Source organism: Pseudophryne corroboree, chromosome 5 (genome assembly GCF_028390025.1).
Source record: "Pseudophryne corroboree isolate aPseCor3 chromosome 5, aPseCor3.hap2, whole genome shotgun sequence".
In the NCBI taxonomy this organism is placed as follows: Eukaryota; Metazoa; Chordata; class Amphibia; order Anura; family Myobatrachidae; genus Pseudophryne; species Pseudophryne corroboree.
The window spans coordinates 265,247,706-265,264,372 of record NC_086448.1 but is presented as its reverse complement, the minus strand read 5'-3'; the positions used below and the strand labels follow the sequence as shown (position 1 = coordinate 265,264,372).

Genomic DNA, 16,667 nt, shown 5'->3' with positions numbered 1-16,667 from the left:
TTTACAGAACTTCAGTAATAGTAAGCTTTCAGCTTTGATAGAAGACAAGTGTACTCACTAAGAAACAATTACTGGAAGTTTGTAAATGGTAGCTTTCTATAAATGTATGATTTCCTGTAAACATGCAAATTAAACAAAAATAAATCCTTGTATCCACTCTGGACTAGCAGACGTCTAGCCAGAGAATGCGGTATAAAATACAGCTGAGCAGCTGCTGCACTGCAGTTACACACAAAAGAGACATTTATTCTGTAATCTGATACATCAACAGTCCCAAGGAAATCATAGCATACTTTTTGTGACTGTAACGAGACACTCTACTGTTTCCAACATAATGTACACTGTGCTATGCAATTAAAAGGAACAATAAAACCAAAGGCGCACCTAGACAGTTGTGTATCAGAATCTTTTTCACGGCACCTCTAGGCCAAAAGTTTCTTATTGAGAAATGTAAAAAGAAATATTCTATTAAGTACATTGTTTTTATATATCATCCTTAGGTTCAGTTGTGTGGTGAAGGACAAGATTGATTTATTTTTGTCCACATATTTTATTATTGAAAGCCACTAGCTCTGGTTTTTGCCTATTACATTGACCATAAATAATTTGAAGTAGTCCTGGACCACCAACACAGGGCACCCCTGCAAGTGTCCCGAGGCATCCCAGGGTGCCACGGCACACAGTTTGAGAACCACTGCCCTAAGCTGTTGGCTCTGTAGAAGCTGTACGTATGCTACTATTTAACTTACACCTTTTAATAGAACTATGGAAGAATATCAAAGATGTGTGTCTAAAACTGCTGAACAAATGGCAATTGCCACAATAACTATGACTTTGCTATAAGAACATACACATTCGCACTGTACATTCACCTATGCTCCAGGAGTGGGATCTTCAAGCCATCCAACTCTTCCTACCATCAGCCAAGCACTTGCATCCTGCCATTTAAACCACCTATGCACAGCATTCTATCACACTATTATTACAGAGGCTAGAATACTTATTGTATGTGCGGGTGTGTCAGCATGGTATGGAATATAAGTTCCACCTACTGTAGGCAAGGACTGATGCGAATGATGAAAGCACTATATAATATGTAGCTGCTATAGCAGTCAGTTAATAAATTATTACCATGACCTTGGTAACAATGCAAACCAGTGGTTGCTATTAAGTATAAAAGCATCAAAACATACAATTCTATAAAAAAAAATGGATTAATATTGTAATATCCCAACAAAATAATATGTGGCATTAAATGTGTACAACAATGCAAGTCATTACAATGCAAGAATACCGACCGCATTATCCGATGTTCAGAATCCCAACAGGGGAAGATAAGTATACTTACCTTCCCCCAATGGCACCCTAACCATAGCCCTTCCTTACAACAGCTTAACCTAACACTCCACCCACGCAGCCTACCTTAACCCTCCCTCCCCACAGATTAAGCCTAACCCTCAACGGGGGTGCCTAAACCAAACACCCTCCCCGTGAGAGTGGGCGGAAGACGCTTGTTCGGGATCCTGGCGCCGGGCTTGTGACCCTATTCAGTGTGCCAGTGTCAGCATTCCGAGTAGTATTGGGATTTCAGCGTCGATATTTCAACTGCTGGGATCCTGACCGGATCAAGAATTGGGATTCTGATTTTGTCTGCAGGTTATTTCATGTTATGTAATAGTCATCAAATGAAGGAAAACTGTTCCAAAATACCTAAATAAGGCTAAAGTACATGCACAAAATGAGATTTGAAGGTTTCATTTTCATGAAACAAACAATTTAAATACACATTCATCAGCAAAAACCTGGTAGATGTGCCTTATGCACAATGGGGGCCCCAGCGCAGTACACAATGCAGGTGTTCACATAGCTGAGCTATTATTTGCAACTGCACATAGGGCCTAATTCAGACCTAATCGCTGCTGTGCGTATTCGCACAGCAGCGATCAGGTCTGAACTGGGCATGCGTCGGCGCCGCAGCATGCCAGACAGCCAACGGCTGTCTCAGCCCTGCGATCGCCTCTGCCTGATTGACAGGCGGGAGGGGGCGGTCCCGGTGGCGTTTGGCCGCCGTTTAAGGGGCATGGTCCGGGCAATGCTGGCGTGCCTGGACCATTGGGGGGGCGGGCCGTGGTGGCTGCGTGACATCACCCACACCCGCTGTGACCCTCACAGCGACGAGTAGCTCCTGCCAGCGCTGGCGGGAGCTACTCCTACAGTACAAAAGCATCGCTGCTATGCGATGCTTTTGTACTTGTGCGGGAGGGGGGGGGGGGGGGGGAGGGTCGGGCCTGACATGCTGGGCGTCCCCCTACGTGTGTGTGACTGATCGTAGATGTGCTCAATTTAGCACATCTATGATCAGGTCTGAATTAAACCCATAGTTCAAGTCCATTTTCCTGACGCTTTTCTTTTCTTCTTGTTTTTAAGCACATTGGTTTGCCTGCAGTGAGCCATCTATTTCACACATCATTTACACCTATGAGGAGTCAGTGAAAGTACTGTATGTGGGATTGAAACCAAGTATCTTTACACTGTGAAAAATGGTACTGCCATTGCGCAAACTAGGCAGCACCTGCAAGTATAGTATACCCTGATGCTAAACTTTACTTTTCATATAAACAGACATGGTCACTTACTGTACCTGTTACTGCCCTTTAGTGCTGCCCCGGGCTCTGCTATTTGAGCAGGACAGAACAGATTTTTCATGTATAACCTATGGAGGTGTGCCTAGTGAGTTTGCGGCTTTCTATTGCTCCCTCTTGTCACTCCCACCCCAGCTAACATTTTAGAAACTTTTTTTCTGGTGCTATACTACAGAAAGAGGCGATGCAGGAGCTCCTGTTACTGTGTGCAGTTCTAGGGGCTCCTCTGAAGGAAAGCTATAGGTATGGGAAGTTTTAACAGTAATGCTTCTTAAACATATGGCAAGCACAACTAAATCTTGTTATTACAATTTGCCTACTTAAGGGTGCGTACACACTAGACGATATCATATACGATGTGCCCGATTCGGACACATCGTCCAGGATATCATCCAGTATGTATGCACTATGTCGCTGACGATGCGCACTCCCGCGCTTAATCAGCAACATCCTCCATCGGACTTGCAGGTCTGATGGGCAACATCGCCAGAGAGGGACATGCTGCCAAATTCAGCATGGCCCAGGCTCCCCCCCTCCCTGCCGTTGTTCGTCACTGCAGGTATCGGCAAGGGTGTATGCACTTGCCAATGCCGGCATCCCCACCGGGTCCGGTTGCTGATGACATTGTATCCTTTCCGCGTCGTCTAGTGTGTACGTAGCTTTAGGTTCAATCCAATTAAGTGCAAGCTGGGTCCTGCGAACCGTTCTCACAAGGAACTTACACTGCGAATTACATTTGCAATCCAATTCCAAATGAGGAATGATTTTCTAGATGAATTCAACATTTTTTTGTGCGCACTACCATCAGCAAGTGAAAGGTTAGTGAAAACAGTTTAAGGTACAAATGTTGGCAAAAACTCCGGTACACCCCTCCTAATGAATAATTACACACTTGGAGGAGTTTAAATAGTATAATTCGGCCAACAAAGACATGTCAGTTTTCAGATGAATTTCTCTAAATAGCTCATGACAGGTAAAAGGGTTTATTCCAACTTTTTACAAACTTGTATAAAAACATTGAGAAATCACTTTACACACATTTTTCCGTACCCAAAAATGCTAGGAAGAATTTAATTTGATGAAAAACGCTTGCTTTCATTTTTTTCACCATTAATAAAAAGTGCAAAAATCAGCCATTTACACCGTTTAAGAATTTCCAGTACTTTACCCTAAGGCCACTAACAGCTTTCTATATGGTCTACTCTCTCAGTTGTCACTTTTGGGGGGGTCCAGGAGGGTTTCCCCACTTTATTATGCGCTTCTCCCAGGCTGTATTTTGTATAAAAGTTGTGCAACCGCACTGGAAGTCCCGCGAACTGGCATTTCTAGGGTATGCGCATTCACGTAAAGTGAGTTTCATGAAACAAACTTGCTTTCACAAACTCTCCCCAAATTGGACCCCTTAGACTACTCCACAAATGCAAGTAGATTATATGCCAATCCGCCCACTATGCAGAGAAAACATTTTCCCATTGAAAAACATCTCATCACACCCACAGAGGCATGCTCACAAGTGTAATACGTACCCAGCTTAACAGCATACTGAAAAATATGTTTCTAAAGTGGATGTTAATTAACATAGGACATAGAAAAGATGGCTAAGGGGGATCACAAGTTGCCCACTGGGCCTCTGGACTTTGTGGAGAAAGCCTGGCACTGATGGAAGAACAGGGCTTCCTTTGTCCAATGAGTATTGCAGTCGTAGCAACAGCACCTATGTGGTTGGCTCCTATTTGCAGTCACATAGCAGGAGAGGAAATGGTTACACTCATACATTTGCAGAATAGTTAATGTTCTCTGCCTAAAACTAGCTTATAAAACACAGCTTCTAAAAATGTGTAATACAGATGCATCCTCATACATCTAGCCTCAATACGCCATGCAGAGCGAGGTGCCTGGCATGAGTGAGCTACCAGGTCCCGTGCAACTCTGCTAACGTTGGGCATCCTTTTTAGCAAGAATGCATCTTAGTCGCAACATACTATGACTAGGACGCACAAGGAGACTGTGCTGATTCATTTGATATATGACCCTTGAATATTGTGTGTGACTGAAGGGGTTATTTAGCCTCAGTAGAAGTTTCCTAAAAACGCAAAACTGCTACTGCTAAAATCGTATGCTGTGGGCCGCCCAGCACAGGGCAAGGCCACCCAGTATGTGTGCCACCACCCTGCATTACCCTGACCGCCCGCCGCCTGTCAATCACATTGTGATCGCATCCTTCTGGGACGCAATCGCATTGTGATCTTCTACGCGTGATGCGATTGTGGTGCATGCACAGCTGTCTGTGATTTCAGCAAAATAGTGTCAGACTCTTGAATAGCTCCCTATGGGGTAAATGTATGAAGCAGTGATAAGTGTGGAGATGTGAGCCAGTGGAGAAGTTACCCAAGGCAACCAATCAGCATTGAAGTAACATTTATAATTTGCATACTATACAACTGTACGGAGCAGCTGATTGGTTGCCATTGTCAACTTCTCCACAGGCTCACTTCTCCATTCTTATCACTGCTTTATACATTTACCCGAGTCCGTATACAGAGCAGAACAGAACTAGTATTGGTAAAAAGCTCTGGCTGCTGCGTTGTAGCACTACGTACACAGCTTCAGAGACTTCAGTCACACACAGATATACATGTGTCATATATGCAGTCACCAAATTATTTTGAGATTTCCCTTTTGCTTTGTGCAGAAGACTAATTAATTAGTATGACATGATGTCTCAATCAAATAACACATTTTTGTGGGCAGCACAATGTCACAACAACATGACTTCCCACACCAGGTGTCACTGAAGGTAGGAATGACACTATTTGGTTCCCATTGCCAGCAATGGGCTCCGTATCGATTTAGCCATCTATTGATAGTACACGGTCGAGTCACATTATTATGACCACCAGCTAAAAGCCAGAGTAACCGCTTTGGAGCCCCATACACAGCAGGGTTCATTTTAGATACGTCTGGCAGCTTTCAGGTTCATTTTGAATGTGAGCTGCTCTACTGTAGCATGTCTGTTCTCGCAACTTTGTAGCGAACGTTCACTTTTCACATCAATGGCATGTGGTGCTCCGCAGTTTACACATAGGTTATTCGCAATGGTGCCATTTGTCCAGTCACGATACACCTTCACCACAGCAACACGCAGACAGTTCACAAACTGCGCTGTTTCATATATACTGCCACCCTTGGCCCGAAAGCCAATATTTGCGGGTATAATGCTTCCTGCTTTGCCTCTTTACTGAGGCAAATCATGAAGAGGTCGCTGCTGGCTCAGTGGGCATGCGTAAGATCTTGCGAGATCTCATATACAGCCCAGAGCAAGCAGCTGTCCCTGCTGTGGTGAATGTGAATGGGCAACGACACCTGAACTTGTCGAAATTGGCAGCTGCAGGTGTAAGCAATGGCGTTTCTATAATCGGTGCAGTGTGTGCGGTGCACATGAGCCCCTGAGTCCAGAGGGGGCCCCCACCCATTTTTTGAATGCTCACCCCTCCAGAGTCCTGCGCCGATGTCACCGGTGTTGTTAAAACCCAGTGAAAATGGCGCAGCGGGCATTTTCACAGAGTTCTGCACATGCGCAGTAGAGGAATCTCAGGGAAAGTGGCCACCGCACCATTTTCCAGGAGATCTGCGCATGCGCAGTAGAGTCTGAGCCCTCTAGATCACTCAGACTCTACAGCGCTCCTGCAGAGAGGAGAGGGCCCGTACGGAGGAGACAGCACACAGGCCTCCTCCTCTCTTAAAGCGCCCATGGGTGTAAGACATACATTGCCAGGAATAGCGGCGTAGATAACAGCACCAATATAGTCAGGCACACATTGCCACTCATACATGGGGGTCTATTCATGTAGCATTGAAAAGCCCTGTTTTGCGTTAAACAGGGCTTTTCTCTGCCTACTGCAATTCACAAAGCGGGTTACCGTGGAGAAGTCTCTGACTTCTCCAGCGGTACCCCCGCTCTGTGCCTGAATCGCATCACCATACCTTTGTATGGTGAGTGCGATTCATGATGGTGCGGAAAGCTCTGCTTTCCGCTTCTCCATGGAGTTCAGGTTCGCCATCTCAGGACGGCGTAACCTGAACTGTGGTGCGGAGACGGCAGGGAAGCTCAATGCTTCCCTGATAGCTGCTCGTCACCTTGTGCTGGCTCCGCCCCCCGACCTCCCAGCAACCACTGCGGCCTGCCGGGATGTCAACACCCTGCGCATGCGCAAAGGGACCCGCCGCTGGACTCTGCGCATCGCTGGGAAGGATCGCTGGAGAAGACCTCACCGCAGGAGCCCCAGACACCGCAGCGCATCGTTGGAAGGGTGAGTATACATGAATTGCGATATATAGTGATAAGTAGCAATTCTGTTTTCGTTTTATACATGAATAGACCCCATGGTGAGAAGTGATATCAGTGCACATAACGTGTGCTGATACCACCTCTCCCCCATAACAGAGGATCATACACAGTGGCGGATCCAGGGGGGGGGGGGGCACTCGGGCCCGTGCCCCCCCTGTCATTTGTGGCCTCCGTCCCCCGTCCCCGCACAGGGAGATGACGGGCGCCCGCTGAGATTGTGTTACCAGCGGGCGCCCGTCTCCCTGCACAGTGGCAGCCGGAGGCCGGAGCTCAGTACTGAGCTCCGGCTTCCGGCGCTGTCACTGTGCGGCGTGCGCTATGGGAGAGACGTCATTCATGATGTCTCTCTCATAGTGCTGAGGAGCGGACGCCAAGAGGAGGACTGCAGCGGTCTGGAAGCGGGAACGGGGCTAGTAAAGTATAATGGTTTTTTCTTCCTTAATGCAGCGGGGGCATCTACTGGGGGCAAACTACGGGGGGACATTACTACTGGGGGGGGCATCAACAAGGGGCATTATTAAAATTCAGGGGGGCAAAACTATTGGGGGTATAACTACAGGGGCCAAACTACTGGGGGATAACTACAGGGGCCAAACTACTGGGGGCATTACTACTGGGGGCTAAACTACAAGGGAGGCATAACTACAAGGGCTAAACTACAATGGGGCAAACTACAGGGGGGCATTACTACTGGTGGCTAAACTACAAGCAGGCAAACTACTGGGAGCATTACCACTGGGAGGCTAAACTAAAGGGGGCGGGGGTAAACTACTGGGGTCATAACTGCAGGGGCATCACCACTGGGGGCATAACTACTAGGGCGCTAAATGACTGGGGGCATTACTACAGGTAACATTACTACTGGGGGCAATACGAGTATTGCATAAGGGGCACCACTACTATGGGGTCTATATAAGGGGCACTACCAGTACAGTGGACATTGCATAATGAGCGCTACAACTGTGGGCATTGTATAAGAAGCGCCACCTCACATGCACCGAAGCTGCACGCAAATGTACTTGCCCCTTCCATGGTGCCCCCCCTATCATTTTCTTTTGGATCCGCCCCTGATCATACATCTTCCTCATAGTGACAAGTAGTGGTAATCTTAGTTTATCGCCGTTTGTTGAATACAGGAAGGAGGACATAACCCCTATAGTGCTAGCTAATGGGGTTATGTCTCGTTCTTAAATGCAGCCCTAAAAGCCTACAATTCACAACATACACATAAGACTTATTTCATAGGACAACAGAAGAATGGGAACAAAGGCGCCGGATGGCGCCGGAGAGGGGTAAGGGGGAGGGGCGGCAGGTGGCCCGCGGGCCAGCGGCACGAAGGAAAGGGGGGGCGGGCAAGTGTGCCCGTCCCCTCTTTCACACCTGAAGTCACTGGTAGCCAGTAGGAGGTGGGGGGGCCGGCCGGACAGCAGGCGGCTTAAATAGGAAGGCGGGGGGAGGAGGCGGCCACTGAGGGAGAGCAGAGATCAGAGAAGAGAAGAAAAAGCAGCTCCAATCCCACAGCTAGGGCTGCGAAGAGGAAGAAGCAGCCGGCAGCAGCGACCACCAGCGAGCAGCAATACGGGGTGAGTGACCTGCCGCCTATTTACGAGGATATCCCTGCGGCAGCGGAGTCAGACGGACCCGACTCCGGGGGGGAGGGGCGGAAGGTTTGGGGCAAAGTTTTGAGCAACGCCAACCCCATCTCACCCGCCACACAACCACAAACCCCAGCCCGTAGATGGGAGAAAGGAGAAGCAGAATACGAAAGTGGGCCATCATCAGGCGGCCGGGACGCTTGGGTGCAGCAGGCTTCCACCCAGCTGTTCAGGGAGATGTCACAGCTTCCGGCGGCGGGGCAAATGGGCGGGGGGCGGCAGGACACCGCGCATCGTCACAGCAGGGAGAGGCATTACAAGGGGCATGGAAGCAGGGAGTCATCTTATGGCCGGAGATCCCCGCGTTACCACTCGCCACCGCCCAGCTCCCGACATCAGCACAGCCACCATCTTGCAGCACGCAGGTCATCACCGGTTAGGAGTTACAGCCGACACGCATCACCGCCGGCGGCATACATCAACTCACGGCACGGATGTCGAGGGTGCAGCTGCAGCAGGCAAGAAGACAGGCAGGAGCAGCGTTATCAGTTGATGGGAGGAGGGCAGCGATCAGCGCAGCACAGCAGCCAGCATGGCACCCCGGCAAGACAAGGCGACAGGGAGGCAGTACACAGGAACGTGCAAGTCTTCACCACGCCAGCAAGATCAACGCACGGGAGCAATATGGCGGTCCACGGTACCATCACGCCACGAGAGCAGCAGCCGGCATACACGCAGCGGTCAGGAGGCGCGGAATTCCATCGCAGAGAGAGCGTCACGGGCTACGCTACGGCCAGCGATGCCCCAGCAGTCAACACGGTCCAAGTGGCCACCACACCGAAAGCAGCATCCTGCACGATGACCAGCGCGGACGGTCCAGCAAGGGAATCTTCACACGGGATGGGTGAGACTAATGTTGATATGAACAGTTTGTGCAATATTATCGTGTCCCCAGATATATCGCAAGATGTTAGTAATGTTATGGTGAAGTTCACGGGGGTGGTTGGCAATGGCGGAGCAGGTCAGGCGAGGGAGCAGGGGGATAGCGCAACGGATTCAGAGGAGGACGAGGCATGCAGAGTATTGAGGGAGCAGCTAAAGTTAGCCAGAGCGACTTGTAAGAAAAAGAAAGGGCTTACCCCCGGGACAGATGCGGTTAGGGAGCGGATGGGGCAGGTGCAGCAGGACACGGCTAAGAGATTTTTGCAGACAGGGTCCGCAGTGGGTTGCGAGTTTAGCGCAGTGGCAGGACACCTACCAAAACAAACCAGAAAGGAGATTGAAAAAGGGGTTTTTGTGGATATATGTTCATTGACAGAGAAGGGCTTGAGCGACAAAGAAAAGGCAAAACCGAAAGGGGGTGCACAAGCCGATAGCTACAAGACTATTGAGAACTGGCTGAGCGGAATGTTCGCCTACTCCGGCTGTTACATAGAAGCGTACCCCGAGGTAGCGATGAGCATGTTAAAATATACGGATTTTATATACTCCGTGTACAAGGAGCAAGGGGGATCAGTCTGGCTGAGGTACGACGAGAGATTCAGAGCGAAGGCAGAGGGCGGTAAGCCCATCGACTTCGGAGTTAGGGACCTCGACGCGTGGCTCAAGGCATTAGCAAGCGGTATAGCGGAGAAGGCTGCACCGGCACAAGCAGCCGGCGCGGGGAGGCCTAGCACGCAGAAACATGACCTCAAATGTTGGGCGTTCAACGAATCGCAGTGCACCCGCACGCAGTGCAAGTTCAAGCACGCATGTTCCTTTTGCAACGCAAGCCACGCCGCAAAGGATTGCTACCCGCAAGAAAGCTACCCGCGGCGGCAGGGGCTGGAAAAAGCAGTTAGCCCAGTGAACGTAAGCAGGATCCTGGGGTGGCTAGCCAGGTATCCCAAGCAGCAGGAAGCCAAATTGCTGCGGGACGGTTTTAGGGAGGGCTTTAGGATACCGATAATAAGAGAGGTCCCGCCCACAGAAAAAAAAAAAAATAAGAAACCTGAAATCCGTCAAGGAGCAACCGGGGGTGGTACGTGAGAAGATCGCAAAGGAGCTAGAGTTAGGGAGAATGGCGGGGCCATTCGCAGTCCCACCATTACAGGATTTGATAGTGTCACCTTTGGGACTGGTCCCAAAAAAGGCACCGGGGAAGTTCAGGCTCATTCAGCACCTGTCTTACCCCGAGGGAGGGTCAGTAAATGACGCACTGGACAAAGAGCAATGTTCAGTGCAGTATCAATCCTTTGACCAGGCGGTCAAGATGGTTAGGGCACAAGGGAGAGGAGCTCTCATGGCAAAGCTAGATATCGAGTCGGCTTTCAGACTGCTCCCCTTGCACCCAGAGAGCTTCAGGCTGATGGGTTTAAGTTTTGACGGGGTTTTCTTTGTGGACAAATGCCTGCCAATGGGTTGCGCCATTTCATGCGCTTTCTTCGAGGCATTTAGTTCGTTTCTGCAATGGTGTTTGCAGGAACGCGCTGGGGCAAGGGCCATAGCGCATTATCTAGACGATTTCTTGGTGGCGGGCCCACCAGAGTCGGAGCAGTGCAGCCACCTTTTGCACGAGCTACAGGGTATGCTGGAAGAGTTCAGTGTACCCATCGCGGCGGAGAAAACCGAAGGTCCGACGGAGGTTATATCCTATTTAGGCATCGAAATAGACACGGTGAGGCAGGAGTGCAGACTCCCAACAGAGAAGGTGGTAAAGTTGGTCAGGGAAGTGAGCGACTGCGCAAAGGCCAAGAAGGTCACGTTGGGGCAGTTGCAGTCATTACTGGGGAGCATAAATTTTGCTTGCAGGGTGATTCCAATGGGCAGAATCTTCAAGAGGCGGCTGGAACAAGCCACAGCGGGCATGGCAGCAAAGCACCACTTCATACGTATCGCCAGGGAGCTTAGGGAGGACCTGCGGGTGTGGGAGGAGTTCCTCCTACATTTCAACGGCGTGCAAATCTGGCCCAAGGAAGTAGCGTCAAACCGTGCGCTGCAGTTATTTACAGACGCAGCAGGAGCTACGGGGTTTGGGGCATACTTGCAGGGCGAATGGTGCGCCCAGCGATGGCCACCAGAATGGGAGACCGCGGGGATCACCAAGAACTTAGCGGCATTGGAGTTGTTCCCAATAGTCGTGGCAGTGGATATATGGGGAAAAGTGCTGGCAAACAGGCAGATCCAATTCTGGTGCGACAACATGGGGGTGGTGCAAGCCGTGAACAACCAGCGGGCATCATCGCCGCCAGTAGTCAGGTTGCTTAGGAGGTTGGTGGCAGCATGTTTGCACCACAACATAACATTCAAAGCTAGACACGTGCCAGGGGAGAAGAACGTAATAGCGGACGCATTGTCCAGGCAGAAGTGGGACGTTTTTAGGGCCGCAGCGCCAGGAGCAAGCGAAGTAGGTTTAACATGCCCCTCCTATCTCTGGCAGATAGTCGATCAGAACTAGACAACTTGGTGGAGCGGTCCCTGGCACCAAAGACCTGGAAGGCCTACAAGGCCGCATGGAAAAAATGGCGGCAGTTCCAGGGGGCTGGGGATATTGAATCCAAGCCTCCACAGCAACAATTGTTGGCGTTCTTGGACAAGCTCAGAAGGGAGCAGACTTCCAGGGCCAGAGCAAACACGATGCTAGCAGGGGTATCCTTTTTCCAGAAACTGGCAGGCGAAAGGGACGAGACGAAGAGTTTCATAGTACGCACGATAATGAAGGGCTGGGCAAGGGCGGAGGTTAAGAAACCGGACGCTAGAGAACCAATCACAATCGAAAGGCTGAGGAAACTGATAGAAGTGGTCCCAAGCGTCTGCCGCAAACAGAGCGAGGCGAGGTTGTTTACAACGGCGTTTATTATGGCGTTTAGTGGGGCATTCAGGGTTAGTGAGTTGGTAGCGCAGTCCAAAACAGCAAAGGAAACGGGGCTGCAGCGCAGTAGCGTTACCATAGCGGAGGACACAGTATTGTGTAAAATACGGAGATCAAAGACAGACCAGAACGGAAAGGGAAAATGGGTGCAGCTACGCAGGCACGCCGACGCTACGGTCTGCCCGGTAAGGGCGGTCGAAGCCTTTAGGGTAACAAGGCCGGCGGGAGGGGAGAATTTTCTGGTGCACAAGGACGGGGCCGCGCTCACTAGGTACCAGTTCGCAGCAGTGTTGAAGAGATGCGTAGGATCACTTGGCTGGCAGGCGGAGAGGTTCGGGACACACTCGTTTAGAATAGGGGCGGCCACGTCAGCCGCTAACGAAGGGTGCGCGATGGAAGAGATCAAAGCATTAGGCAGGTGGGGGTCCAACAGCTACAGGCGCTACATTAGACCCCTCAACGACGAAACAGAAAAGATCTAACTATCATATTCCCCCCCCCTCTCCCACACAGCCCCATCCGCAAGAAAAAAGGAGGCGAGGCAGATATGGATCGTCGGTCACTCATACGTCCACTGGGCGGCAGCAAGGGCCGCCGGGAGGTCTTATGGAAGGCAGTTGGGGCTAGCGGAGAAGGAGGGGAATGTACGCTGGTTCGGGGAGAGAGGGATGAGGTGGCACGGCTTGAGGGGCACCTTGTTATCCGGGGAAGATGCGGCAAGCAGCCCCGACACCATAGTATTACACCTGGGGGGTAACGATTTGGGCGACATGAAATCCCTAGACTTGATCAGGACAATACGGGCCGATCTAGAATGGGTAAAAGAGCGATGGCCGGGAGTAGAGCTAATATGGTCTAACATCATTCCCAGGCTAGCTTGGCGCGGAGCACGGAAAGGGGCAGGAGTGGAGAGGGCCAGGAAAAGGGTCAACGCGGCCGTGGGCAAGTGCGTGGCAGCGCTAGGGGGACGGGTCATACGGCATAAGGACATCAGCCAAAAGATCGGGGGCATGTATAGGAGTGACGGGGTCCATTTGTCGGACATTGGGATTGACCTGTTCAATAATGCGCTTCAGGAAGCACTGGAGGCCGGGGGTCAGTAGCTGGTTGCAGGGTGGGGGCTTCGGGTCTCGGGGGGGCAGCCGAGATCCTCGTGTGGCGGGAAGAAGCGGTGCGCAAGGCATGGCGAACGGGGGGAGCCAGCTGAGGTTGGCAGATTCACCCTCGGTGAACGGGCGCACGCTCGGCTCCAGCTTTGGACGGTTGGGCCAGTGAGCTGCGTGCCAGGCGAGCGTGATATGCGCCAGGAGGGCTGGTTCCCCAGGGGCGTTGCCGCGGTGCCTACAGGGTAGGCAGGGCACGCCCCCAGGTAATCAGGAGGGGTCAGGGACCCATTGGCGCCTTGCCCACCACTTCTGTCCGTGCCCTGCAACCTTGTAAGGTAACATGGAATAAGGTAATGGAAATAAACTGTGGCCAGTAATTCGATCCAAAAGAAATGTGTCAGACTCTTATTTAAAGGGGAGCTTATTAGCTTATGCGAGCGGTAACAAAGGGGGACGCCGTGGGTCGACCTCTCCCCCTTATGGGAACAAAGGCGCCGGATGGCGCCGGAGAGGGGTAAGGGGGAGGGGCGGCAGGTGGCCCGCGGGCCAGCGGCACGAAGGAAAGGGGGGGCGGGCAAGTGTGCCCGTCCCCTCTTTCACACCTGAAGTCACTGGTAGCCAGTAGGAGGTGGGGGGGCCGGCCGGACAGCAGGCGGCTTAAATAGGAAGGCGGGGGGAGGAGGCGGCCACTGAGGGAGGGCAGAGATCAGAGTGGGACCCACCCACCCACCCATTAAAGCGAGCCGCTAGCGGGCAGCACGCTCCCCTCTCTTTTGGGTTTGCAGTAGGTACCCCCTTTTCTGATTGTGTCACTGTAGGTAAAGATACGGGGGCAGGTATACAAATTTTAAAAAAGCGTATATATGTACTTATGCTTACAGTTCAGAGTTTTATTGTATAAATCGTTGCAAGTTATAATATGGTTGTATGTTTAATGTGTTAAGGAATTAAATGCAGGAAATATGTATGTCACAGTCAGCGGGCGGCGGGAAGAAGCGGTGCGCAAGGCATGGCGAACGGGGGGAGCCAGCTGAGGTTGGCAGATTCACCCTCGGTGAACGGGCGCACGCTCGGCTCCAGCTTTGGACGGTTGGGCCAGTGAGCTGCGTGCCAGGCGAGCGTGATATGCGCCAGGAGGGCTGGTTCCCCAGGGGCGTTGCCGCGGTGCCTACAGGGTAGGCAGGGCACGCCCCCAGGTAATCAGGAGGGGTCAGGGACCCATTGGCGCCTTGCCCACCACTTCTGTCCGTGCCCTGCAACCTTGTAAGGTAACATGGAATAAGGTAATGGAAATAAACTGTGGCCAGTAATTCGATCCAAAAGAAATGTGTCAGACTCTTATTTAAAGGGGAGCTTATTAGCTTATGCGAGCGGTAACAAAGGGGGATGCCGTGGGTCGACCTCTCCCCCTTATGTGAATACTGTAGATGTAAGAGTAAGTGACGAGGAAGTGCTGTATAACGGAAACCTAGCAGCAGAAGCACAGTATTCTGTCGGGGCCCAGCTGCTTTGTTTTAGATGACAATATAATAAGAGTTCAGAATAAACTTAAAACTTCTAAAGACTGTGGAAACGCGATCACCCAGAGCCCTGCACAGGAATGTGGCAGCACGGGCAGCAGCACCGGCCGTGGGGAGCAGCAGGCTGCCCATCATTATCTGCCCCTGCTAGTAGCTGCTACATGAGGCAGGGCAACTACCACACACAGAGGGGCAATGTGACTGCACCATGTACAATTAGACGCGTCTTATACCCGTACATTGAGGGCAGTGCGCATCGCACGGGTGTCTCGGCCGGACCCGGCTGATGTTCGATTAAGAAGTTACTAATCTATGAGACATCGCTATGTTATTACTGATAAACGAGCACAAGTTGGGTAACTATCATTACTATGCCGGAGCGTGGCGGGGATTCCCGCGTCTTACCGCCTGACACAGCTTGAGCGTGGCCGAGCTGGATCGCGGGTAGCCTCTGTCTATCAGCCCCGGGCTGCTCTGCGGGACGTTGTTGCTGCTGGCTGTGGTCCGGATGACGGTCACGTTGTGGGACATGGCGCTCACAGCCGCCCGCCGCCGTGGGCTAGCGCTCTGTCTGGGAGATGCTGCTCAGTGAGCGGCTGGCGCTGCACCTCGGGACCGGAGGAGGTTACGGTGCGGCTGGTGATGTTGGTGGAGCCTGTGTTCTGGGTGGGGAGGCACTGGTTGACCCTGCCTGTAGCTGCTCCGCCCGGCGTGGGCTTGGCAGAGTACGGGCAGCCCCTTCCCTGGCTGGGTGTGTGCAGTCACCACATACCCCGCTACCGGTACCAGTGATAGCTATGTAAGTACCACATACCCCGCTACTGGTACCAGTGATAGCTATGTAAGTGACTGCCACATACCCCGCTACTGGTACCAGCGATAGCTATGTAAGTAGTACCACATACCCCGCTACTGGTACCAGCGATAGCTATGTAAGTACCACATAACCCGCTACTGGTACCATTGTGATAGCTATGTAAGTGCCACATAACCCGCTACTGGTACCATTGTGATAGCTATGTAAGTAGTACCACATACCCCGCTACTGGTACCAGCGATAGCTATGTAAGTGCCACATAACCCGCTACTGGTACCAGCGATAGCTATGTAAGTGCCACATAACCCGCTACTGGTACCATTGTGATAGCTATGTAAGTACCACATAACCCGCTACTGGTACCACATACCCCGTACTGGTACCAGCGACAGCTATGTATCAGTGGCGTGCGGTGAGGTCAGTGTCTGGTGAGGCACTACAGTCATAATGTCTGCCGAACCCTGCCGATGACCTCTACCGTCGCCGAGCCAATGCCCGCTGCCACAGCCAATGGCTTACAAACTCAGCCACCATCAACTGACCCAGCCCTCCGCCACTAATTTGCATCTCAGTTCGATGCCTGCCTGCTCATTATACTTGTGATATATTGTACATTTTTATAGAAAAAAAATAAAAAATTAGTGCTTGGGGCTGGGAAGGGAGTGGGAGGAGGACATGAATGCAATTTTGTTGTCCAGGGCTTCCATTAACTTAATGGAAAAGGGTCTGAATGGGTTAAAAAAATGTAAAAAAAAAATGCGTGAGGTCCCCCCTCCTAAGTATAACCAG

At 51.4% G+C, this 16,667-nt stretch overlaps 1 protein-coding gene across 1 annotated transcript in view; it reads right to left on the bottom strand.

Annotated features, from left to right (window-relative positions):
- The window catches only part of CMTM7 (CKLF like MARVEL transmembrane domain containing 7), a 102,308-nt gene extending 86,413 nt beyond the window's left edge, over nucleotides 1-15,895 (bottom strand). The window contains exon 1 of the mRNA XM_063924869.1: nucleotides 15,467-15,895. Coding sequence (XP_063780939.1) covers nucleotides 15,467-15,592 — 126 coding nt within the window. The 5' untranslated portion in view covers nucleotides 15,593-15,895. The remainder of the gene's footprint in view (nucleotides 1-15,466) is intronic.
- Between the last annotated feature and the right edge of the window lie 772 nt (nucleotides 15,896-16,667).